The sequence below is a fragment of the Zootoca vivipara genome, chromosome 17 (assembly GCF_963506605.1).
Source record: "Zootoca vivipara chromosome 17, rZooViv1.1, whole genome shotgun sequence".
In the NCBI taxonomy this organism is placed as follows: domain Eukaryota; kingdom Metazoa; phylum Chordata; class Lepidosauria; order Squamata; family Lacertidae; genus Zootoca; species Zootoca vivipara.
In genome coordinates this window covers 29,993,798-30,018,855 of record NC_083292.1, presented here as the reverse complement: position 1 = coordinate 30,018,855, position 25,058 = coordinate 29,993,798, and the positions used below count along the sequence as shown (strand labels likewise).

The window sequence follows — 25,058 nt, the reverse complement described above, 5'->3', positions numbered from 1 at the left end:
GAGGGCGGGAAGGAGGTGGCTTCGTGTCATTCCTTCGGCGGCGGTAGCTGCGAACAGAGTCAAGCTGGCGGCGGGCGGTAAGGGCCCTCTTTTCTTATTCGGATTTGAATCAACCGACTTTTTTTGCGGGTGTGTGTGTGTGTGTGTGTGTTAATATCCCCCCTCCCTATGGAAAATAAGGCCTCTGTGGAGAAACTGCATGAACACCGCCCCCAAGATGGGGAGGGGGAGCCTGGGTCCCCTATAGGGATGAGGTGCCTCTGGAGCAGAATGCAAAGAGCCCCATATAGTGGCAGGGACCATTTGTGGGGGAAATGCATGGAGTCCCCCTCCCTTTCCAAGGACAGTGGAAACTTACTTTCCTTCCCCAACCTGATGCTCTCAAGATCGGACTACAACTCTCAAGATCGGACTACACCTTCCATCCGCCACAGCAAGTGTGATAAATACTCATGGATAATGGGAGTTGTAGTACTAGACGCAAACTCTGTGGCAGAGCCAGAATGCCTCTGGAGGCCAAGTTGGGGGACTGGGGCATGGAAGCTTGTTTGGTAGAGCATGTGACTCTTCATCTCAGGGTCGTGGGTTCGAGATTCCTGCATTGCAGGGGGTTGGGCTAGATGAGCCTTGCGGTCCCTTCCAACTCTACAATTCTATGATTCCTGTTGCTGTTGGACTCCTGTCAGCCCCAGGCAGCATGGTCACCAAGGATGATGGGTGTTGAAGTACAACAAAATCTAGAGAGCCACACTGCCCCATGGATTGAAGTTTATATGGGGAGAATGCAAACACCCCATTGGAATGGGGTAGTCTGGGTTGCCCCTGTAGGGATGGTATAAAACGTATAGAAGCACCTTCATAAGAATGCAGCGTCTAGACACAATTCTTCCTCTCTTCTCCCTCCATGCACAACCTGAAGGTAGTGAGCCTTGCACAATTCTTTATTTTGAACTTTTAACCACACATGTTTCTGAAGTTAGGCACCACTGTTTTCAGTCGGACTCACTTCTAAGAAAAGTGTGAGCAGGATTTCTGCTGTGGGAGCTCAACCGAGATGGAGTATGGAAAGGAGGATCTTATTTTCAAGGCTATTTCCTTGTCTTCCTTCATTAAATCACCCGTGTTTAGCATCCGCCTCAAACACGCATGCAATGTACGGAAGTTGCGCTTGGACAAGCCCCTCTTCCAGGTTCAACAGTATTTGGCAGGCAAATTCCCCGACCAGTACCGGTATTTCAGCATATTTCTCAATTGTTCGCTGCTTCACGCTGCTGCCATGTTGGGCGAGATCACTGATCTAGGTGGTGTGGCAATTTTACCTTTCAGCGGACTCCTGAAGAAGGTTGCTGCAATGGCAACTTCTTCATGCACAAAGCACACGAGTCTTAAACTGCTTCAGATACTGGAAGGGTTACATTATCTTGCTTAAGCCTTTCCATTCAAGCAGGCCCACATGGGGAGGATCTTCTCTGCTTCCCACTGCCAGGGACGGAAGTTTGGTTGGTGGGTAAGTGGGAGAGTGCTTTCCCCACAGCGATGCCCCAAAAGCTGGAACTGGGTATTTGCTGAGCTCCTTCCCTGATGGCGTTTCAGCCCCAGTTTAAAACTTTTGTTTCAACAAGCCTCAGTGGAAGGGCTGCAGCTCAGTGGTAGAACACACACTTTCCATGCAGAATGCCTTAGGATCAATCCCCAGTGGCATCTCTAGGTAGGGCTGGGGGAGACCCCTGCCTGAAACCCAGGAGAGCTGCTGCTGGTCAGTGCAGACAGTCCTGAGCTAGATGGACCAATGGTCTAACTTGGCGTAAGATAGCTTCCTATGCGCCTTTTTAAACATTTGGTTATGCTCACTCACATACAATGTTTATTATGCGGTTGTATTGGCTTACTATATTTTTATGTGTTGTAAGGACATAAGAAGAGGCTGCTGGATCAGGCCAATGGCCTATTAAACCCACAGTAGCTGACCAGATGGACGTGGGATGCTCACAAGCAGGACATGAGCACAGCCACTCTCTGCCCGCCTGTGATTCCCAGCAACAGGCATTCAGAGGCATAGAACATAGCCTTTGTGGGTAGTAGCCATCGATACTGCTGGGATAGCTTAGTTGGAAAAGCATGAGACTTTTAATCATGGGTTCAAGCCCCATGTTGGGCAAAAAGATTCCTGCATTCAAAGGGGCGGGAGCGGATGACACATGTGGTCCTCCTCTCCATGAATTTGTCTAATCCCCTTTTAAAGCCCTCCAAGCTGGTGACCATCTCTACCTCCTGTTGTTTTAAGCATAAGACCAATTATGGATGCACACTGCTACCAGAATCAGAAGCACAGTGCCATTGAATACCGGTTGCTCAGATTGGGGAGAGTTGCTTTCTCACTTGTGGGTTCCTGAGAAGCATCTGCTTGCCACATAGGACTTTGTTTTGCTGCAGCCTGAACGCTTCTGAAGCTCTTTCACCAGTTCCAAGTTGCCTCAGGTGCTGTTACGCCACTGAAAGGCACAATATCTTTTAACGAGCAGTGACAGTAATTGAATAAAGGCGTTTGCTGCCACGAGGCGTAGCTAGCTGGCGGTTCTGCGAGCTCCGATGATATCAAAATAGGGGTTTGCACAACGACGTGGAACATGGGAAGCTGCCATATCCTGAGCCCAGGATATTTGTCCCTGTAGCTCAGTATTGTCTACACTGACTGGCAACAACTCCCCAGGGTTTCAGGTAGGGCGAGGACATTACCTCAGCTACCTGGGTTTGAACCTGGCACTTTCTGCATGCAAGGGAGATGCTGTACCACTGAGCTGTGGTCCTTCCATAGAGGAGGAGAGGTTTGTTGAGGGCTATTACCTGTGATGGCTAAATGGAACCTCCCTGTTTAGAGGCAGCATATCTGTAAATGCCAGTTGTGGGAGTGGAGAGGCGAGCGAAATGGTTGTTGCCTTAATGCTTTGCTTATGAGTTGAGTTTGCAGAAACGGGGGTTCTGCTTTATTGAGGTGCTGGGAGGCCACAGAAGATGTGATGGGTTGTGGAGAGGTAGCACTTGTGTAGGCCTCTGCTTCATGGAGCAGAGGAGATGGTGGAGAGGCTTCCCTTCCAGACAAGTGGCAACTTCTTCTGCTAAATGCAAAACAGGCCGAGATTTCGAGGGAGCGGTTGAGGTTTCTGACTCACTGCAGGCAGCGGCTAGCTGGCAGAGCTCATGGTATGTGAGTGAATTGTATTCCCCCCCCCCACTGGGTGTGTTCAGTGTTGCCTTTTTCCTTTCACGGAAGTTTTAAGTTTCAGAGGAGTGTGGAAAACCCTCTTCCGAACTGTAGCTTAGGGCACCTCTGACGAAGGTATTTTAGCAGCAGCAATCTTTCCAGGAGACATTTTAACTGGATTCTTCTTCCCCCTACTCTCTAGCTGCCCTGAAAATTGTCAAGCAGACATAGCCAATATGTTTGGACCCATAACCTTGAAATGTTGCAGTGAATGAAGTCTAATGGTGCAGATTTGAACTTGGGTTCCCCCAGTTCTTGTCTGATGTTCTGGTAACTACTACACAATACACTCCGGAACAAATTAAGTTCGTAACTAGAGGTACCACTGTATTAGCTTTATCTCTGCTGTTCTTGAGCAACCTTTCTTACCTGCTAGCAGCTGCAACAGTGCCCAGTCCTTCCACACAGCTGCTCTAGGCAGCAGCACCTACGGGGAAGGCCTAACAACAATTTCTGCATTATGCTGCTTCTGATTATCTGGGGTTGGCAGCTTAGATCTGGAAATAAGCTTAATAAGCGGGTGGGTGGGTGTGGAACAATAGTTGTATTATTGTTGTTATTATTATTATTAATTACATATATTCATCCATTTTCAAAAGATGCCAAAAGTGTTTTACAAAAACAAACATTAAAACTCGCATAAGCGTTATAACAAATTAACCTCAGAAGATGGAATCAGGATGGCTTTAACAGTTTGGGGAACTAAGCCAGAATTAACCAAATGAATTTCAAAAGGGACAAATGTAAAGCTCTGCATTTAAGCAGGGATGATCAGATGCACAAATATAGGATGGGGGACACTTGGCTTGCCAGCAATACGTGTGAAAATCATGTAGGGTAGACCACAAGCTTAGCATGAGTCAACAGTGTGATGCAGCAGCAAAGTAAGCTAATGCAATTCTAGGCTGCATCAAGAAAGGTGCAGGATCCAGATCTAGGGAACTTACAGTACCACTCCATGCTGCGTGAGAAGACTGAGAGGTGATATGATACCTGAAGAGCTGCCACATGGATGATGGAGCAAGCATGTTTTCTGCTGCTTCGGGGTGTAGGACCCAAAGCAATAGATTCAAATTGCAAGAAAGGAGATTCTAACTAAACATTAGCAAGAAGGTTCTGACAACAAGAGCTGTTTGACAGTGGAACCAAGTCTCTTGGAAGGTAGTGGACTCTCCTTCATTGGAGGTTTTTAAAGAGAGGTTGGATGGCCACCTGTCACGGATTCTTGAGCTGTAATTCCTGCACAGCTGGGGGTGGAATAGAAGCCCCTTGGGACCCCTTCCAGCTCTATAATTCTATGATTCTCTAAGCCAAAATACTGACTGGTGGTGTATTTTTAATTTGCTTTATGAATGCCATTTTATTTACCTTAATGCCGTTTGCTGCCGTAATATTTTCCTCCTTGATGTTGGCTGGGTAGAAAATAAAAATTTCCTTGTGTTTAATTTCCTCCTAGCCTGTGCTGTTGCAGTGCTAAGAGCAGGTGGCCCATTGAATTACTTGGGCAGGAAAACAGAGGTTTCAAAGGTGATGTTAATTTAATTGGCCTATTTTCCAACCAGGCAGATAAGAAGATCAGAGAGGAGGCTGGTGTGGTCCTAACTCGACAGCTTGCAAACTGCTGAGTTCAGGGGAGAAAGAAAAAGGGTTCTTTTTGCGTAGCAAAAGTGTTTCATTGTGGGGAACCTCAGGTTCAGTTGCCCATGTGGCCCTCCAGACCCCTCCTGAGGAGGGGGAAAGGAGGGTTAGAAAGGAGAGAAACCTGAGTGAAATAATGGTCCCTCCTTGGAACTCGGCCTAGTGAGCCCTTTGGCTGCTGTTGCCGTGGAGACCGGATTGTTATGTTCTCCTTGGGCCAGAGAGGATGGATTTTGTCCTCTAGAAGCCCTGCTTCCTTTTAGCCTCCTCCTGCCCTCACTGGTTTGAAAGCTCATGAAAGCCCGGAAGAAGAAGAAGCCAGGCTTGCAACGGAAGCTGCGGCCCTCGAGGAGCTGCCCCAGTTGGCTGGATGCCACCCCCAGGCGGCCCATAATACCTCGCACAGTCTGCCTGCACAGGTGGGCTCCTCTGACCCGGCCTCGCGGGGCAGTGAGTGGTCCCGGCCGGCGAGAGCCATGGAGGTGTGAACCCTCGCCTCAGGAAGTGCCTCTCCTGGATCGGTTTGGATCCGTGCACATGGATGGTGAGAAGCCAACGAGTGGGGCTCCTGTTTGCTGCGATAATAAGGCAGGTCGATCTGTGGGGCATCCGGTGTGTGGGGTTTCTAGCGTGCCAGAATTTCAGTAGCCCTGGCAAGAGTATTCCATCTGTGCCACTTAATACCAAGGCAGAAATCACACATACATATATACACACGGGCTAATCTCTCTCTGTATCTGTGCATATATTATTTTATTTATTTTGACGTTTAAATCCCACCTTTCCTGTGAGGAGCTCAAGGTGGCCTAGATGGCTCTCCCCCCCCCCTTTTATCTTCACAACAACTCTGTGAGGTGGTCTCTCTCTCTCTCTGTGTGTGTGTGTGTGTGTGTGTGTGTTTGAATCTTAATCGATCCAGGACTGGAGTGAGAAACTTATGTGTCTCCTCCCACTTGTTGATGGACTACAGCTCCCATCATCCCTGACCATTGGCCATGCTGGCTGGGGCTCATGGGAGTTGGAGTCTAGGGCTGGGCGATATCAGGTTTTCGTGATCTATCACCAGCTAAACATCTCAATAAGGTGATACACCATAGTCAGGATGGAGCACCAGCCCCGGCCCTGTGAGGCACCAGGAGGAAGCTACCACCACCACTCCCTCCGCTGCCAGCACCCAGCGAAGGGAGAAAGGAGGCGGCCTGCTTGCTTGGCCAGAGAAGGAAGTTAAGATGCCAGCTGACTGACAAGCCCCACCTGTGATATACGTCCAAACGCCATTGTGATCTGGCCCTCAAACTGGTCCTGGACGATGTGTTGATACATCGCCCAGGCCCATTGGAGTCCATCAACATCTGGAGGGCCACATGTTTTTCACCCCTGCCCTAGACTGATTGAGGTCTTAGAATCAAAGAATTGTAGAACTGGAAGGGACCCAAGGGTCATCTAGTAGTCCAACCCCCTGGAACCCAGGAATCTCAACTAAAGCATCCGGTACAGAGGGCCATCCAACCTCAGCCAAATATGTTAGGTCTGATCTTCAGCTTAACAAAACTAAAAAGAGTATGCTTGGTTTAATTTTACTCCTGCGTGATTCTCATTATCCCAGGGACAAAAATTACTTGAGCTCAAATAACTAGATTTTTGTGGGTGGGGGAATCAATGTGCACTTCATGTGGTTTAAATGCTATATCCATTCAAAGCTTTCCTTGGAAGCTGTTACTGCTGAAATACGTACCTGTTAATGTCCTAAGACGTGACAATTCAACAGCACAAATCATTTTACCTTATTTACATGCAAAGGTAAAAAAAGCACTAGAAACTGCTGACATGCTAATCTTGGCATATCCAAAGAGTTGTGTGTTTATATACGTTTAATATGTTTGAAATGTATTTAATATACATTTAAAGCGCATGGAATCTTGGGAACTGTGGTTTGTTATGGGTGCTGGGAATTGTAGCTTGATGAGGGATAAACTACAGTTCCTAGGATTCTTTGGGGGAAGCCATGACTGTTGAAAGTACTATAAACATGCTTTAAATGTATGGGGTGGGCAGGCCTTGCTAGCCTGGTTGTTGTTGTTGTTGTTGTTGTGTATTGATACCCAGCCCCCTTTCTCTCCTTTGTGCAGCTGGGGATGCCATGGGGGGAGTGAAGCCTGGCCCAGTGCAGATTGTGCTGGTGCATAAAGACAAACACTCCTTTGAGCTGGATGAGAAGGCGCTGAGCCGTGTTCTCTTGACTGATGCTATCCGGGACCTTGATGTGGTGGTGGTGTCTGTGGCCGGTGCCTTCCGCAAAGGCAAATCCTTCCTCTTGGACTTTCTGCTGCGTTATATGTACACACAGGTGAGCCCATCCCCCTGTTCGCTGGTTCGTTGTCTGTTGCTATTGTTAAAGATCCTTTATTAATTTACAAAGCCCAGAACGACCTAGGGCCAGGGAACCTCAGGGAACACCTGAATGAACCCTTAACAGCCCATCTCAGTCCTTGAGATCATTTACAGGAGTGTTGCTGACTGTTCTCCAAATTGACAAGGGTCATTTAACAAGGAATCAAGTCTTTAGTGTCAGCGGCTCAACCCTGTGGAATACTCTGCCAGTAGAGATTCAGCAGGTGCCTTCTGTGCCAACTTTTAAATGCCTGCTGAAAACTTTCCTATTCCCTCAGGCTTATGCAGGCAATTAAGAATGCATCTTTCTGCAATAATTAGCTGATTTCTGATTTTAACTTTCGATATGATTTTTATTGCGTGATTTTATGTACAATTGTTGTACACTTGATTTTTTTCTTTAAAAAATGAATAGTGGTATATAATTTTTTAAATAAATAAACAAATAAGCATTATTTTTTAAAACAATGTACCTCATGCTTAAGAGAGAATTTTCACAAGTAAAACAAAATAGACACAGAGCTCCTACAGTGGTACCTTGGTTTAAGTACACGATTGGTTCTGGAAGTCTGTACTTAACCTGAAGCGTACTTAACCTGAAGCAAACTTTCCCATTGAAAGTAATGGAAAGTGGATTAATCTGTTCCAAACGGGTCCGCGGAGTACTTAAACTGAAAGTACTCAAACCGAAGCGTACTTAAACCGAGGTTTGACTGTGCAGTATTTGCAAAGAGCCTACATTCTGTTCATCTTCAGTCCCCCAACTTTTGGTGGATCCCTGCAATCAGGTTTTGTTTGGGCTTTTTTGCATCATGAGATCAGACCATGTTTTGATTCCAGTTTGTTTTATTTAGCTAGAGATAGAATCAGCCACAGTTTTGCAGGTTTGTAATAGGACTGGAAGCCTTTGTCAAAACTGGAAGCAGGAGCTGCTATTCTCTTACAGGGGGGCACGTGGGAGCCTGATGGCTCATTCTTGTTGTACTAGGCAGTTTCCTTATTTGTGCTGTTTCCCTGTTGTTCTGTAGAAAGAAGGGGGCAGCATCAATTGGCTGGGCGACACGGATGAACCCCTGACAGGCTTTTCCTGGCGTGGTGGATCTGACCCGGACACCACAGGCATCCAAATCTGGAGCGAAGTTTTCATTGTGGAGAAACCAAGTGGAAAGAAGGTATGGGGGCCGTTGTGAAGGAGTTGGAATTTGATTAAAATGGAAAGCGAAAACATTTCTTCACCCCTCCATGGCCACAGTAGGAAACCTCAGGACTGAGGGTCAAATGTGGTCCTCTGCTGTGTTCTGGTCTGTTGCCAGAACCCATGGTGAAAGGCACGGCGGGTCAAAGGTTTCTGGACCATGGACAGCTCCAAGGGAGCAACTTTCTGGCCCTCCTGCAGACTGCTTCCTCCAAGCTCCACCCCCTTGGGAGACCGTCAGAACCTTAAAGGGCCAACCCTGTGGTCCTCCTTCATGCCATCTCCTCTCTCCTGGTACACTTCTGACACTGCAGGACTGTTGGGAAACGTCTGGCTTTTTTTCTGGCTCAGGAGAAGGTGTTGATGAGAGGGTCCAGGCTCTTAGCAGTTGTAGAAATTAGCCAGACTGTTTTCACACAATAATACCCCATCCTGTAGAATTCTATCAGTTATATTTTATCTCCACCATCAGAATTTCAGGACCAAAAAGGTTTTTTTCTGTGCAGCATGAGCAGTGCCTTAAAGGCCCTAATGGTCTGGGAAGTTTCTCTGCAAGCTCTTGCCCCATCACTTGAGACCCCATGCTCTCCCTAACTTCCACAGCCAGCTCTGAGCCCAGACCCAGCTCCCCATCTAGTACCCCTGCAGCCTCTGACTCTGTGCCTATTTCATGACACCCTCCATTCCTTGCTATCATGTCCTCTGGACTCTTCCCCAGGCCACACTGCTTCCCCAGCCACCCCAACCCTTAAAAAATTAATAATAATCCAGCAAGGACTGAGTATGTTCAGAGACCACAGAATGCCAGGGGGTGGGGAGAGTGGGAAACTGGGGGGTGGAAGGAGCACTGGAGCCTAATGCTCTCACCTGTGCTTCCAGGTGGCGGTCGTGCTGATGGACACCCAGGGAGCTTTTGACAGCCAGTCAACAGTCAAGGACTGTGCCACCATCTTTGCTCTCAGCACCATGACGAGTTCTGTTCAGGTGAGTGTCCCCTGTTTTTTGGTTGTCGTTTGAATAAGGTGTGGCATGGGCTTTTGCCATGGGCGTGTGATGGGACTCACGCCTCCTCATCGATTGGAGGGGAAGGCGGCTACAATCAAGACACGAAAGCCGGGTTGTTTCTGGGAAGGCAGTCTGTGTCGCTAGGCCTCTCCTGGCCTTGGAAGTGTGTGTGTGTGTATGCATGTGAGTGTGTAAGTAAATAAATAAATAAATATATATATATATTCACCCATCCAATCAGGAGCCTGAGCTTGGGGAGCCTATTGGAGACCCGAGAGGGTTATATTTAATTATGTATATGTGAGGGACAGGGGATATCGCGAAGTCCCTCCCCTCCTAAGTTCAAGCCAATCCCCGAGCACAGGGGGAAGCAGAGAGAGTTCCGATTCCAGTGGGGAAGCAGGAAGTCGTGTCCGAGGCTCAGGCAAGGTAGAGGAGCCAGGGTCCCAGGTGGGACAGGAAGGGGCGAATAAGGGCGGGAGACCCATCCCCCCAACTCCGGAATTACGCAGAAAGAGGAGGGGAAAGAGGATGGGTCTGCCAAAGCTTTTGTGTTGGAGAAAGACGCGCCAAAAGCCATTAGGAGGTTCTGAAACCGACTGACAACATCACTCCGTGTAAATAGCAATGACTTGAGCACTGTAAATACGCAGCACCAATAAAAGAATAAAATGCAGAGCTGCGTAGCGTCGTTACTCTGCAGTAGTCCACTCCGGCCACTGTGACAGTATATTTAAATCCCGTCCCAGAAAGTGAAAGCTGGCAAAACAGAACAAGATCTAAAAATTCGGTGGAATTTTCTCCTGTTGTTTCCCTATTCATCCCTGGGCCCTGAAGAAAGGCTAGTCCAAGGTTTCCCAAACTTGGGTCTTCAGCTGTTTTTAGACTACAACACCCATCATCTCTAGGTACCAGGACCAGCGGTCAGAGATGATAGGAGTTGTAGTTTGGGAAGCCCTGGACTAATCTAAGTGAAAGCATCTAGGAATGTCGGGAGCTGCCTTATGCTGAGTGAGGCCATTGGTCCACCTTATATTGAGCGAGGCCATTGGCTGAGTGTTGCCTCCACTGACTGGGAAGCGGCTGTCTCTTCCAGCCCCACCTGGAGATGCCAGGGAGTGAGGCTGGGACCTTCTGCCAGATTAAATCAGTTAAGGCAATCTTTAATGAGCCGTAAGAGTCTTTGTTGCAGCAGGCTAAGGCGGCTGCCCTTCTGGATTTTTTTCACCATTGCAGCTGTCCCTTTCCCCCTTTTTAGATCTACAACTTGTCTCAGAACATCCAGGAAGATGATCTGCAGCAGCTACAGGTAGGTGATAAGTAAAATAAGAAAAACATTTCCCCTTGCAATGCTCATGGTGCTGTGCAGAACACAAAAGGGGATGCAGTTGTTGTGCTGGTGGTGGTTGCTATAATTCCTGTTTATTTATACTTACTACGTGATGCCAGGATAGAATCACAGAATCATAGAGTTGGAAGAGACCACAAGGGCCATCCAGTCCAACCCCCTGCCAAGCAGGAAATACCATCAAAGCATTCTTGACATATGCCTGTCAAGCCTCTGCTTAAAGACCTCCAAAGAAGGAGACTCCACCACACTCCTTGGCAGCAAATTCCACTGCCGAACAGCTCTAGGCTTCTAAGTGGTTTACAAGTAGAACAAGCTCTAGTCCGGCTTGCAGGTTACTGTGATGATAATCTGGTAGGCCACTGTAGGACCAGGATGCTGGTCTGATCCAGCAGATCTCTTTCTGTGTTCTTTATACTTTCTGAGCTCAAGCCATGAGAGACCTGGAGTTGGGGGCACACCTGTTACTGCCATTCCCTTATCAGGGGTTCTCAAAGTGTGGCAGGAGAGAATGGCAAGCGTGGCAGGAAGGTTCAAGGACCATCAAAGAAACACTTAACATTTCAGTGTAGTGTAGTATGGTATAGTCCCAGTGTAGGATAGGATAGTACTGTATCAAAATAATTCTTATTTATTTGCAGAATGTGGATATATTTGCAAAATGAGAGCAAGAGCATCAAGTGATATTGCATTGTTTCTCTTTGTTTTCCAATGCATTTCTTAACAGTAGAAAATTTGGTGTGGTGCAAGCAATTTCTTTTTCTGAGAGTGTGTCCCAGGTAATTTTTTTTTTGAGAACCGCTGCTTTAGATCTTTAAACAAAATTCAGCATATTTTTAATTTCCTTTTGTAGCTCTTTACAGAGTATGGACGCCTGGCCATGGATGAGAGCTTCCTCAAGCCATTCCAGGTATGTATGTGAACAGATGGGGCTAGGCCAGGAGGTGGGAGACACACATACAGTATTGGCCGGTGGACCCTCACTTCCCGCAGTCCATGCACACCCCAGATTTGCACAGTCTGCAGATTTGTTACTCCACTGTACGGAAGCTTGATGCAGATTTCAGTGGGGTCAGTGGGGAGAAATGGGCAGAGGGGTGGTTTTTTCAAATCCCTGCTCAACGACAAAGCTTATTGGGCGACCTTGGAGCACTCAGTCCTTCAGCCTAACCTACCTCACAGGTTCTTCTGAGGATTTTTTTCCAGGGCTTGGGTCGGTGAAAGGGCGATGCTCTGAGCTGCTTGCAAGGATCAGTGGAGTGCAATAAGAGGTGGATCAGTTTTGTAGAACTGAACTGAGTGGTGAAATTGGATTTTCTGTTTGTATACATTGAGTTACTCTCACTTGCCTGACATATTTCCGGTCCCCTCCAAATATCCTTTTTATGGCGCAATCATGATCACTTTGGTTCATGATGGTATTGGGGCAGTTAGATGCGGTCCCGCTTTCAATCCTTTGTATTTGCAAAAAAATCTAGGTGGACGTATTGCTTCCTTTCCCATTGGTGCCTGCCCTACTACTTTCCTGTAACTTTTAATACCACAAATGTCCCAGGGTGGGTGGTGGTTGTTCTTTTACCCACCTTCATTGCACTGCAAGGCATGTAGACAGCCAAACCAGGATGAATGCTCCTTGTTAAACTGCCAACCCCCCTAAACAAATCAGAAGGAATGCTCAATAAAGATAATGTCACTTGGCCTCTCCAGGCATCCTTTCTGTTGCACATTCATGATGATTTGGGCTTCTGATGGTGTCGAGGAGTTCATAGCTGCCAAGTTATCCCTTTTTTAAAGGGAAATTCCCTTATGCTGAATAGGCTTCCTCGTGAGAAAAGGGAAAACTTGGCAGCTATGGGTGGTTACGTGCAAAGAGTGCCTCCCTCCAGACAGCGGTAACACTGGGGAAGCCTCGCTGAACATCTATTAAAATGGAACAATGCGTGGACGGCCCAGTATAACACCCATCATGAAAGCACTATCATTGCGTCAATGATATGTTGCAGAATATACCCCCCCCCAAATAAAACCCCTGCCAGTCGGGGGGGGGGCTTCCCATTTCATGCAGGGGAAGCAGAGCTTGTTCTCATGGAGGGAGATCTGTTTCTCTCGTGTCCTCCATGAGCTTCTCATTGGGGCATCTGGCTGTTCATTGCATGAAGCAGGATGCTGGACTATAGGATGGACAGTGTCCCCACCCCTGGTTTACTGGGTTGGGTTCTCAAGGGGCTCTTCCAGCCACACCTGCCTCCCTGTCTGCTAGAACTGAGCCAAACTTTCTCAGAAGATCTATTTTTGAGGACCCTTCTCAGGCCTGCCGCTTCTCTCACCCCATCCAGACCCTGATCTTCCTGGTCCGTGACTGGAGCTTCCCATATGAGTACCACTACGGCCTGGAAGGCGGTATGCGTTTCTTAGACAAGCGTTTGGAGGTAAACAAGCAAACAAACCCAAAAGCAACTGAACCCCTTTGAGGAGACCTGGCGGAGAGGAGGTCGTCATGGCATGGATTTATTAGGAAAAATAACTACAGGACTAGAACCTTTGTTGGGTTTTTATTTTAAACTAGCTGGCCCTGCCACGCGTTGTCGTGGCTAATCCTGTGACTGCCACCACCCTGTGTTGATCCATGACGTATCACGCCCCCTCCTCCCCCCACCCCAGCTTTTCCTTCTGATTTCCCCCAACCTGTCCCGACCCATGATGTATCCCGCCCCCTCCTCCCCCCACCCCGGCTTTTCCCTGTGATTCCCCCCAATCTGTCCCATCCCATGACGTATCACACCCCCTCTTCCCCCCACCCCCAGGTCATCCCTGTGACTGGCCTCACCGTGTCCTGACCTATCCCGTCCCCTCCTCCCCCAACCCCCACCCAGGCGAGTCAGTACCTCCATTCGGCCTAGTCTGTAAAGGCTTCGGCCTAGTACGTAAACAGCAGCTGAGGTGCTGTTGAGAGGGAAGGTTTTATAGGTGTAGTACCAGTGTAGCCGCTGCTAGAGGGCGCTGGTTTTCAACCTGGTTCTTTCCCCAGCATGCACTTTTGGGTGAGATGTGTGTTCTGTAACACGGGGTTTTTACATGGCGTAGGTGTGACATCTGTCTTAGCAAACTTTATGAGATTTATCTCACGGCAGCATGGGACGTTGTGTGCAAATTTGAACGCTATCGGTCAAGCGGTTTCGGTGAAAAGTGGAAACACACCCACATGCCGTTTTTACATTTTTATATACATAGATGAAAGTTGACAAACTCAAGGCTACTACCACGTTGCAACATGCAAGCATCCTTCTTAAATTTGTCCATTTATATTTCCTCCAATTTGGAAATTAACATTGTTCTTAACTTGAAATTCTTTTTGTGTATTCTCTCATCATTTTTTTAAAAAGAAAAGAGTGAGATGACTTATGGTCCTTCCCTCCACCAGGTGAAATCTCACCAGCACGAGGAGATCCAGCATGTCCGGAAACACATCCACTCCTGCTTCACCAAGGTCAACTGTTTCCTCCTGCCGCATCCAGGCCTCAAAGTGGCCACCAGTCCGAATTTTGATGGGCGTCTGAAAGGTATGGGCCCCGTGTTTGTCCAATGGCAAACTCAGCAAGCCAGGATTAGAAACTCTGCTTTGTTCCTGGTTTGCAGGGCATGGAAGCAGCAGGTGAAAAGGCAAAACTGTGATCTGGTGGGCGGGCATTGTTGTGCACGAGCCCGAGGGATATGAAGGATCTGTTCATGTACCACCAAACCATGGTTTGATGTGACTAGCCCTTATGTTGTCCCACAAACCAATGGCTAAGCTTCCTTAACCATGGTTTGGTGTGATGCAATGTTTCAGAGGTACCCAAGGGAGTGCTTGTATGTGCTTTTGTGGAGGGGAATATTATATATAACTTTCCAACAAGGCTGTTGAAATTCTGTGGCCTGTATGCCAATTGACTTGCTCTCTCAAATTTGCATAACTGATTTTGCACGCTTCCTTACTTTGCATAATTGATTTGACTTCCACTAGTTTGCTTTGGGGCTCAGTTCAAGACACTCGCTTTGACCTTTAAAAGCCCTAAAGCGTTTAGGGCCGGAATATCTCCAGAATTGTTTTTGCCCATATGAACATCTCGGAGGTCCTGCTTTCAAGGTTCAGGTCCTTCCACTATCTGAGATAAGGCACAGGGGTACCTGGGAGGAAAAAGTCTCCTGGTCTGTATTTAGACAACCTCCTGAGAGAAATGTGCTTGATTTTGTTTAACTGTTTTTTTTTTGGAGGATTCTGATTTGATTATCTATTCTGCTTTCATTTTTAAAGAACTTCATTTTTCTTGCAATTGGTTGTCATTTTAGGTTTTTATCTTGTTGATCTTTTTGCCTCATGTACTTGATTTTGTTTTGTTTTAAAAACCCAGTATATTTATCTGAAATAATTGTGAATGGGAAGGTCAAAGTCAAGTATTGCTTTCCAATTCAGCTGCTTCCCTGGCTTTGAACACAAATTTTCAAGAATAGCTTTGCTATCAGAATCTCTGTGGAGAGGACTCTTGAACTGATAATGCATTAATAAATGTATTGATTGTGTACTGTGTGCTGTATATGAAACTTAATAAGAGTGTGCTACTCTGGACAGGTTACTGTAGTTGTTCTGGTATTTACATGAAAACCAATAAAAATTATTGGGGAGTCGAGAGAAAAAGAATAGCTTTGCCGTCATGAGGACTAGAATTGTCACTTTTTTTTAAAAAAAAAAAGAAAGTTTATGTGCTCAGCTGCCTTTTGTGTACCTAGTGTTGTATTTGGTGTGTTTTTATGTGGAATCACAGAATTCCAGCCATCCACCAATGAGAGCAGTTTCCTTCGATTCTCTCCTACCCCCTGTCTATATTTTCCCCCGCAGACATTGCAGATGAGTTTAAAGAACAGCTGCAGAAACTCATTCCATTTGTGCTGGATTCCAGCCAGCTCTTGGAGAAGGAGATCAACGGTTCCAAAGTGACCTGTCGGGGCTTGCTGGAGTACTTCAAGGTATGCTTTGTTTCTTTCTCTCTCCCCCCCCCCCTTTAAGGCAGGGGATGCGGAACCCGTGTGCCTTTGGATGTTGCGGGACTCCAATTCCCATCAGCTCCAGCCAACTCTGTGGTGCAGCCACATTTGGAATTCTGTGTATGGTTCTGGTCGCCTCACCTCAAAAAGGAGTTGGAAAAGGTTCAGAAAAGGGCAGCCAGAATGGAACAACTCCCCTATGAGGAAAGGTTCCAGCGTTTGGGACTTTTTAGTTTAGAGCAAAGGCAGGTGTGAGGTAACATGTCAGAAGTTTGCAAAATGATGCCCGGCACATTTAAATGCTAGAATTTGTGAGCATCCAATGGAGCTGAATGTTAATGTTAATTCAGGACAGGTAAATGAAAGGACTTCTTCGCACAGTGCGTAGTTAAACGGTGGAACTCCCTGCCACAGGAGGCAGTGATGGCCACCAACTTGGACGGCTTTAGAAGAGGATGAGACAAATTCAGGAAGAGAAAGGACTAGCGATGGCTACTAGCCACGATGGCTATGCTCTGCCTCCGCAGTTGGATGTGAGGACTGAGCATGCTCCTTGGGCATAGAATGTTGACTGCCTGTTGATGGAAAGAAATAGAAAGCCACCAGAGGGGAAAATGGAATTGAGTATCCTGGGAGAGGGCACGACTGGCTAGTTCACTGAGCAGGATCACTCCACAATGCGACATTTTGTTGTAGGTGTCGCTTGTTTCTGGCAGCTAGTACTTTTACCATCTAAGACTCTCTTGTTTTATTCTTAAGTTACTGTGTTGAATTGTTACTAGACCAGGGTCCCCAAACTAAGGCCCGGGGGCTGGATGCGGCCCAATCACCTTTTAAATCCAACCCGTGGACGGTCCAGGAATCAGACTCTCTTGTTTTATTCTTAAGTTACTGTGTTGAATTGTTACTAGACCAGGGTCCCCAAACTAAGGCCCGGGGCTGGATGTGGCCCAATCACCTTTTAAATCCGGCCCGTGGACGGCCCAGGAATCAGCATGTTTTTAAACAAGTAGAATGTGTCCTTTTATTTAAAATGCATCTCTGGGTTATTTGTGGGGCGTAGGAATTCGTTCATTTTTTTTTCAAAATCTAGCCCCCCCCCCCAAGGTCTAAGGGACAGTGGACTGGTCCCCTGCTAAAAAAGTTTGTTGACCCCTGCTAGACATTCTAATGGAAGAACAAAATAAATTTGCCAGTCCCTGCTATAATAACTTTTCAGAGGATGTATCGCAAATGTAACTGCTAAGGCTGATAGGTTTCTTTTTCTCAGTGCCTTTGGTCAGAAGACTGTCTACCCATTCCCAACCATCCAAACAGGATCCGGCCATTTGAAGGAGGATGATTCGAGGGAAATATAGTCCCAGCAACAAAGCTATTAACTGCTCCATTTAGAAATATCCTCTGTTTAAGTGACTCAGACAGATTAAACGCCATTCCTTCTCTGTTGGATAGCAGTTTCACTGGCACCGGGTATTCCAACACCCTCCTGTGACTCCTTAGTAGCCTCCTGTAATTCCAGCTTCAAGATTCAGTCTGTTCTTTTGGATCTCAGTTTGTTTGTTAACTAATTAGTGTTGGTATTCTTGTTACTGGCAAATGACTGTAGCTGAACACTGTTGACCTTACCTCCCTCCAGGCTTATATCAAGATCTACCAGGGGGAGGACCTGCCTCATCCCAAGTCCATGTTGCTGGTGAGCTTTGCCTGGGGTAGCAAGATACAGTAGGTTCCTATTTGGGGAGTTGCCATCGCTTGGTAGAAGGTCCCACCCAGTGGCATTTCCAGGTAGGACTGGGAGAGACTCTCTGCCTGAAACCCTGGAGAGCTGCTGCCAGTAAGTGTAGACATTGCTGAGCTAGGTGGACCATTGCATCTGCAGGAAGAAGGGCACATTGCTTCCTTTTTAAGAGGAAGGCCCTTGCTCACTGGGAGAGCACATGCTCAGCATGCAGAAGGTCCCGGGTTCAATTCCCAGCATCCCCAGGTAGAGGTGGGAGTAATGCTTCCTCTTTAAAACCCTGGAGAGCCACTGCTAGACATTAGCAATCTAAATGGACCCAGTGAGTCTCACTCAGCAGAAGGCAGTCTCCCATGTTATTTCAGGGCTAGATAGATCCAGAGGGGCAAGCTGGGTAGAAGGCAGCTACACGAAGCATGCCGAGGGGAGAAACTTGCTCAAAGGTTTTGCGTGGAGCTCAGGTGCCATGCTCTCCACTGCCTCCCTCCACATCGCATGCCCCCTGCGGTCTTAAGCACCTCCCTGTTTGTGATGGGTGCTAAATTGACTGTCCCACAGCACTCGCTGGCTCCAGTGTTTGAAATTCGTCAGACGCGTTTTGCACCTGGCTATTGGTCACTTACAACCAAGTTAAAGATGCCCAGGCGCTAGGAGGCATGCCTGGGGATCCTTGGATCTTGCCTGTTTTCACACACTGACAACACATCCTGTAGAATTCTGTCCATGGTATTTTTTTCTGCACCATCGGAATGAATTTCAGGAACCAAAATTTGTATTGAAAAATACGACTTTTGAGCTGTTTGGCCCCCAAATGGTGACTAAACATTCTGTTTTGGCGACTGCAACCTTGCTTTAAGGAGCCATTTGGCACTCAGCTTATATATCTGAGTTTTTAACACTGGCTGACGCTGGTGCCAGGGCACATGGTCAAGTGGGTAGTTTGCAGTCTGGAACGTAGAACTCACTTACCTGCAACAACTCAGCTTTTCTTCACCCCTCTTTTTTACAAATATATTTAAGCAATGGAGTTTCTGGTCCTTATGATTGCAAAGACATGCTTGTCTCAAAGTAGTCTTATTGATGAAGTTGAGCAAGCCAATCCTGGTTCTCTCAAAGTGACTCTGGCAGCTGGATGGAAAGGACCCCAGTTTGTGGGGAGGGCATAAGATTGCAGAAGTGGGCAATGTGCCTTGTTGGGGGGGCGGGGGGGGCACAGACGGTGGAACTGATTACATCCCTGTGCTCATCTTACGATCTTTGCTCTCAGGCTACTGCTGAAGCCAACAACCTGGCTGCTGTTGCTTCGGCCAAGGACATGTATTACACCAATATGGAGAAGGTGAGAAGGGAGTTGGTGTTGGGGCAATAAAACAGCAAGAAATTCACATTTTAAAGTGATGGCACAGAACAGTTAGAGAAGCTCTTCTTTAAACATTGCTCTGAACTGAAACAATTGAAACAGTTGAGACCAACAGGCCCAAAGAACAGAAGTACAACCAAGACAGCCCATCAAGTGCACCAGCATGTGTTTATAAGGTAGTGGCATTCACGTCTTGATATTCCTCCCCAAGTTGAGCTCGCCCTAAACGGTAGGGCACAATGACACACTCTCCACCCATTGAACCTTTATCTCACCAGTTCTGAGCTGTAGTCTGACCTCTGATGGGGCAGCTTCTTAGGACTGAGCTAAAGAGGATGCTTATAGCCAGTGGAGGTTGGGCCCCACCCACCTACTCTGCCTGCCTTCCTTCCTACTTGCAACCAGTACAGGATGTGGCAGTTCCCATTCAGTTTTCTCCTCCTTAGTTCAGCGATGCCCTTGTAGAATTCAGCAGCAAACAGGATGGCGAGATGGTAGAGTGAGTTGATGCCGGCCGCCGTTGGTTCTGGCGCCACCTACTGTCAGGCTCCTTGCCTTCCGCCCAGTGTGAGCACTAGCCAGCGTTGTTCTTAGCCTGCTTTGGAAGGTTGGCCGTCTTAACACCTGTATCCCCTGTCCTGCCCCCCAGCTGTGTGGCGGGGACAAGCCGTACGTCGCGCCGGACCTCCTGGAGGAGAAGCACCGCGTGCAGAGCGCCATGGCCTTGAAGCACTTCCAGACCATCAAAAAGATGGGGGGCAAGGAGTTCAGCCAGCGCTACGAGGAGGAGCTGGTGAAGGAGATGAACACCATCTACGAGGACCTCTGCAAGCACAACCAGAGCAAGAACATCTTCAACACGTTCCGGACGCCTGCCGCCATCATAAGCTTCATCATCTCCCTCTACATGGGCTCCAACTTCTCAAACTATATCGGCCTCAGCTTTGTTGCCCAGCTCTGCACCTTTCTCGTGGGGATCCTCCTCCTCTGCCTCCTGGCCTGGGGCTACATCCGCTATTCAGGCCAGTACCGCGAGCTGGGCGTCATCATTGACACTACGGCCGAGTTCCTGCTGGAAAGGGTGAGTGGCGGCCTACAAAGCACCAGGTAGATTAACTGTGGATTAACTGCGCTTCCATTTGTCGTATTCTGTATTGCGTGGCATGCAGGGACCACCAGAAACACCCACCGTAATGAAACAGTGTGATAGCAGAGGCAATATGCCTCTGGATCAGACGCGTAGCATGGGGATGTCCAGGGGGGTCATGGCCCCGGGCGCAGATTTTGGAAAGGGTGTGAGGGGGCGCAACCAGGCTCCCTCACTCACCAAGCCACGTCGGGGCCAGGCCTTCAGGGCTGGGGCAGTGGCATCTCCTCCTTGTGCCTGGTAAAGGGAGGCCCTTGTGTGCCCCGTCCCTAGGCTGGCTAAGGGGGAGGGTGCTGCCGCTTCTATCTACCGAGGCAAGAAGCTCTGGCAGCTGCCTCCTCCTTTGCAAACAGGATGCCACAGCCCTCAGGTCTGCCCTCCTCATGAGGTGACTTCAGGCCTCTTTTCTCCCTCCCATCGCTCTGCCTCACTCATCGCAGGCTCAGACCGCTGCAGCTCGATGGGCGATGAGGTCTTGGGCTTGTACGACCACCTTTCGGTCCCTGGGCGCTGACAATCCACCTTACGCCACTGCTCTGGATCCCAGCTGCTGGGAAACAACAGGCAGGGAGAGTCATGTTAGGCCTGTCTCCTGCTTGTGAACTTCCCAGAGGTATCTGTGCGAACAGGATGATGGACTGGATAAGCCAGTGGCTTGATGCAGCAGGACTGTTCTTACGGTCCTAACATAATAACATTATTTATATGTCGCCCATCGGACTGGGTTGCCACAGCCACTCTGGGCGGTTCCCAACAAAATATTGAAAACACAATAAAGCATCAAATATTAAAAACTTCCCCACATGGGGCTGCCTTCAGGTGTCTTCTAAAAGTCGAATAGTTGTTAATTTCTTTGACGTCTGATGGGAGGTGGGGAAGAAAAGACCTGTTCAAAAGTGGGATCTTGCTCTCGGTTCTGTTTTTTGCAGCACCTGCTTCATGTGTAGACCCTGGCCTCGAATAAATGTGAAAAGAACAAAAATGGGGGAGGGAGGAGCAGGAATCTCAATTCCTCAGAAGGCGCTTGTGTGACTGAATGCCACCTGTTACGTCTTTTAACGATTCAGTGTTTTGAATGTTACTCCTGCATTGAATGGGGCAGGACCAACCCCGTGATCCAACCCCGTGATCGTATGACCTAACCATTCTCCGCCTCTTCCCCTCTCCCCAGGCCACCAACCGCACAGGCAGCTCCACTCAGGTCGCGGAAGCAAGCAGCTCGCCAACGTCTTCTAGGCCGAGACCCGAGAATAAGAAAAACAAGTGAGGTCTTAGCAGGGAAGAGAAAGCTACAAACTCGTGGCCGAAGCGACCCGTCTCGCTGCAGCCTGCAAACCCAGGAATCGCTTGCAGGGCTTCTAGAGAGCAACTCAGCCTCTGGTTCCGGATATTATTTGCTCCCTTCACATTTAATATTTCTTTCTTTTTTTTAAAAAAAGGAACTGCTACCCTTGCTCCCTTTCCTTTTAATTTTTGTGCACTTTAAAAGAAAAATCAGCTTTAACGTTCTGTACCAGTTCGTGCCTTGCCTGGGAGCTTTTGGGGGGCACCCCCCCCCAGACGTCAGGTGCTGATCTTGTTCCTTCCACTACCCCCTTCTTATCTCTTTCTGCATATTCTTCTTGGGGATGGGAGGCAGCTGTTATCTCCCTCCCCAAAAGAACCAGCTCCACCACTACCGGCAGCGAAACCTCCAGTGCTTCAGCTCTTTGCAGCCATCTTGCTGGCGGGGCTCCTCCTTTGGGGGGATCCTTTGCCCCAAAGTGGAAGATGCGGATTTTGTGGCCTGTGCCAGGGCCCAATCCGAAGCAGCAACTTGTGCCTTTGCGACGCTGAGCAAGCACCCTAGTGCCTGTGGCAGCGAAGGGACCCCTCACTTCGTCCTGCCCGTTGCCTTAGAAAACAGTATCACTAGGCTTCTTTCAGGGAAGAACTGATTTATTTAGCATCCTGCAGGCGCTGAAACTGCGGTCCCTGTCCTTTTGCCCCCATCCTGCTTTCACCTGCAGCTTTTGCTCTCGCGCAGCCGTGATGCATTGTGAGGGCTGAGTGTGTCCCTATGCCAGGCTCCAGGCAGGCGTCTCTGCGGGAACGAATCAGCTGTGTGCGCAGCCGAATATCCGTGGCAATGCTGAATCCTCTGTTCAGAGGGATGCATCCAATGCTAGTCCTACTCAGGATAGACCCGCAAGATATGACTAACTCGTTTATTTCAGCAGGTCTACTCTTGAGTGGGAGTAGTAGGCTGCAACTCTCTGTGTACCGTAGAAGCCGGGGATGGCCCCCAATGGTGCCTGCCAGATGTTGATGGACTACAACTCCCATAATCCCTGTCCATTTTTCTTGCTGCCTTGGGCTGATGCTGGTCGTACTTCTGTGATATCTGCACCCTGTTGGCTGCCCTTGCTCTCAGCAGCGATCTGGGAATGTGCCTAGATCAGCAACCTGCGACCCATCAAGCCAAACAGCCATGTGTGACAGCCTCTTATTGGGTGGGGGGGGCAGGTTGCCTGTTTGGCACTTCAAAAAATAAGTGTGTGTGTGTGTGTGTGTGTCAAGATGCAGTCTCCAGTTTGTGGGCTGGGTCAGGCTTGGTTGGACACAGATTGTGCAAGTCTGCTCTGGATATTGACCTGTGAGTCAGGTGAAATTTATTCCAAGAAGGCTGGGAGCAGGCCTAGGAGATCCATCGCCTGGACTGGGGAAAGGAGTATTGGCCAAGCGGGCTCACAGTCTTAAAGTCTTATTTGGGGGGTTGGGGGGTGGGAGAGGAAGCAGACTCCCATTCTTCACAAGTGCTCAAAACAAAGCCCTTAACCCCACTAACCTTCTCTCCCCACAAAACAACGGCTGCCCCACTGTGTGACCGTTAGAAAGTTCAAGACTGCTGGGATGCCAAAAATGTCAGGTCAGAGGGGGTCCGGTTCTTGTTTCGGTTCCAACGTCTCTCTCCCTGATTCCTGTGCCGCACCCTAAAAAATAATTATTATTCTGCTCAAGGCTCTTAGTTACTCCTGCCTCTTCTCACATTCCTGGTTTCTTCCTTTCCGCACAGGTTTTTAATAGCTTTATAAGGCCAGGGATGGGGGCTCCCTTCTCGGCCTTGCCTTTTGCTGCTTTGCTGTTCCCTTTCCTCTTTGCAGCTGGAATAGTATTCTGATCAAAAAGCACAAGACACTGACAGCTTCCAGGCCCACTGAATTGCGGAGGGGGAAACCGGCACCACACGGTTTAATATTCATTTCTGCTCTGCTTGTTGGGGTGGTCCCGCTGACCTCTCCATTCCACAGCTCGCTTGTGTTTTTGGTAAACCAGGAAACTTTGGTGCTCCCATCATCCCTGGCTATTGACCGTGCTTGCAGGGGCTGATGGGAGCTGTAGTTCAGCAACATCTGACAAGCCAAAGGGTTCCCCCCACACCCGTGGGACAGCTTTTCACGGTGCCCCTTTCCCAACGGCACGTTTCGTGTTAACGGTTTACAGCGTGTGTATGCGCGCACAGACAGGGCGGGAGATTAAACATTTTTCCAAGGCTGTGATGGCAGTGAAGTCATCTGGGCGACTTTAGCTAGAGCTCCAGCTGGCTGTAACATTCCACTTGTTCTATTGCTCATCGACAGGTAACTTAACTCTTTCTCACTTGCATATAGGGGCACATTTGCACGATAACCTGGTTGTGGGGAAGGAATGCGCGAGTCGTTCTTGGCCTCATTGCTGTAACCTTTTGAAGAAATGGGGTGTGGGCTACCTGTTTGTGCCTGTGTCTTTTCGAAGGGTTATGCAGGAGCACAGAACAAGACGGTGTGACTCTTGTTTTCTGCTTTCTGCAACCAGGCAATGAGTAGTGTCACCCTGAATTTAAATCTCCCTCCTCGCATACTCTTTCCCCCTCTGTATTGGATGTATCGTATAGAAGGGGATGCCCCTCTCTGTGTTGCTGCGTACCAGTTGAAATTGGCTTGCAGCTCAGATTGGTTAGGAAAGGAAGAAGCTCTTTTCGGCTCCCTTTGGAACACACAGGTTCTACAAAGAAGGGAGGGGAGTGTTAAGTTCAAATCGGGGACCTGCTACTCCCCTGCCCCAAGAAATAATTTTGTTGATAACTGCCCATGTTACGTGCTCGTACAGCCAGGTTGCGTGATCATTCCTTTCTCTCGTTGAGAGCACTTCCTTGCCTCCTCGTCTTAAGAACTGCCTCTGTGAGCTTGTTAGTCATTATATTAGAAATTTCAGCCGGGGACCAATGCTGTGGGGGAGGGAGTGTAGATGCCAAATCATATTTATAAAGCGCAAAAAAAGAATTGCATTCCACTTTGCAACTGCAAAAATAAAGACCAAGATACTGAAACTGTATTGAATTGATGTGTGTTTGTTCCTCCCTCCCCATGTGTACACACACACACACACACACACACACACGTTAATGTGAGTTGAATGGATGATGTGCATAACAACTGGCCATTATGCACATTCACCAGGCCTCATGGACAGTGTACAGTACATATGGTAATCTGTCCATGGGAAGGGAATTGTGCATAATCTGCACCAAACCTTAGAGAATGTGCACATTTTGAGTGTATTTTGAACATTCTCTGGGCAATATGCACATTCTCTGGTCAGTCTTCATAGTCACCCAGGAAACATGCCCATGATTTCTATCTCCAGGAGCATGCAATCTACCTACTCTTGGATGGGCCACAATATACCCTCCCACTGATCATCCATGGTTCGAACCAGATTCACACTTGCTAAGCTACAGCAACTCTACAACATCAATTGCTCTTTTTTTCTACACCCAGTTTGCAGCGTGTGTCCTTCCAGGGGCCCTCTTTAAATATACATATACGTACATTGGCAGCTGCCTTGTGTCGTGTGAGGCCGTTTACCCAGCCTCCCCAGGATTGTCTAACTCTGACTTCAGCAGAGAATGGCCTCTTCTATCACTTGTGGCC

At 48.2% G+C, this 25,058-nt stretch overlaps 1 protein-coding gene across 1 annotated transcript; it reads left to right on the top strand.

Annotated features, from left to right (window-relative positions):
• ATL3 (atlastin GTPase 3) lies at window positions 1-24,459 on the top strand. The gene is made up of 13 exons (XM_035097775.2): window positions 1-77; window positions 7,030-7,247; window positions 8,320-8,463; window positions 9,366-9,470; window positions 10,750-10,800; window positions 11,693-11,749; window positions 13,176-13,268; window positions 14,261-14,399; window positions 15,716-15,843; window positions 17,498-17,554; window positions 18,867-18,938; window positions 19,609-20,040; window positions 21,278-24,459. The coding sequence occupies exons 2-13, from the start codon at window positions 7,041-7,043 to the stop codon at window positions 21,371-21,373; spliced, it is 1,581 nt and encodes a 526-aa protein (XP_034953666.1). The 5' UTR covers window positions 1-77; window positions 7,030-7,040; the 3' UTR covers window positions 21,374-24,459.
• Window positions 24,460-25,058: the final 599 nt, after the last annotated feature.

Coding starts and splice junctions, on each gene's coding strand:
- ATL3 (XM_035097775.2), top strand. CDS start 7,041: ATGGGGGGAGTGAAGCCTGGCCCAGTGCAGATTGTGCTGGTGCATAAA. Junction 13,269..14,260: donor TCTTAGACAAGCGTTTGGAG/GTAAACAAGCAA, acceptor TCCCTCCACCAG/GTGAAATCTCACCAGCACGA. Junction 20,041..21,277: donor CCGAGTTCCTGCTGGAAAGG/GTGAGTGGCGGC, acceptor CCCTCTCCCCAG/GCCACCAACCGCACAGGCAG.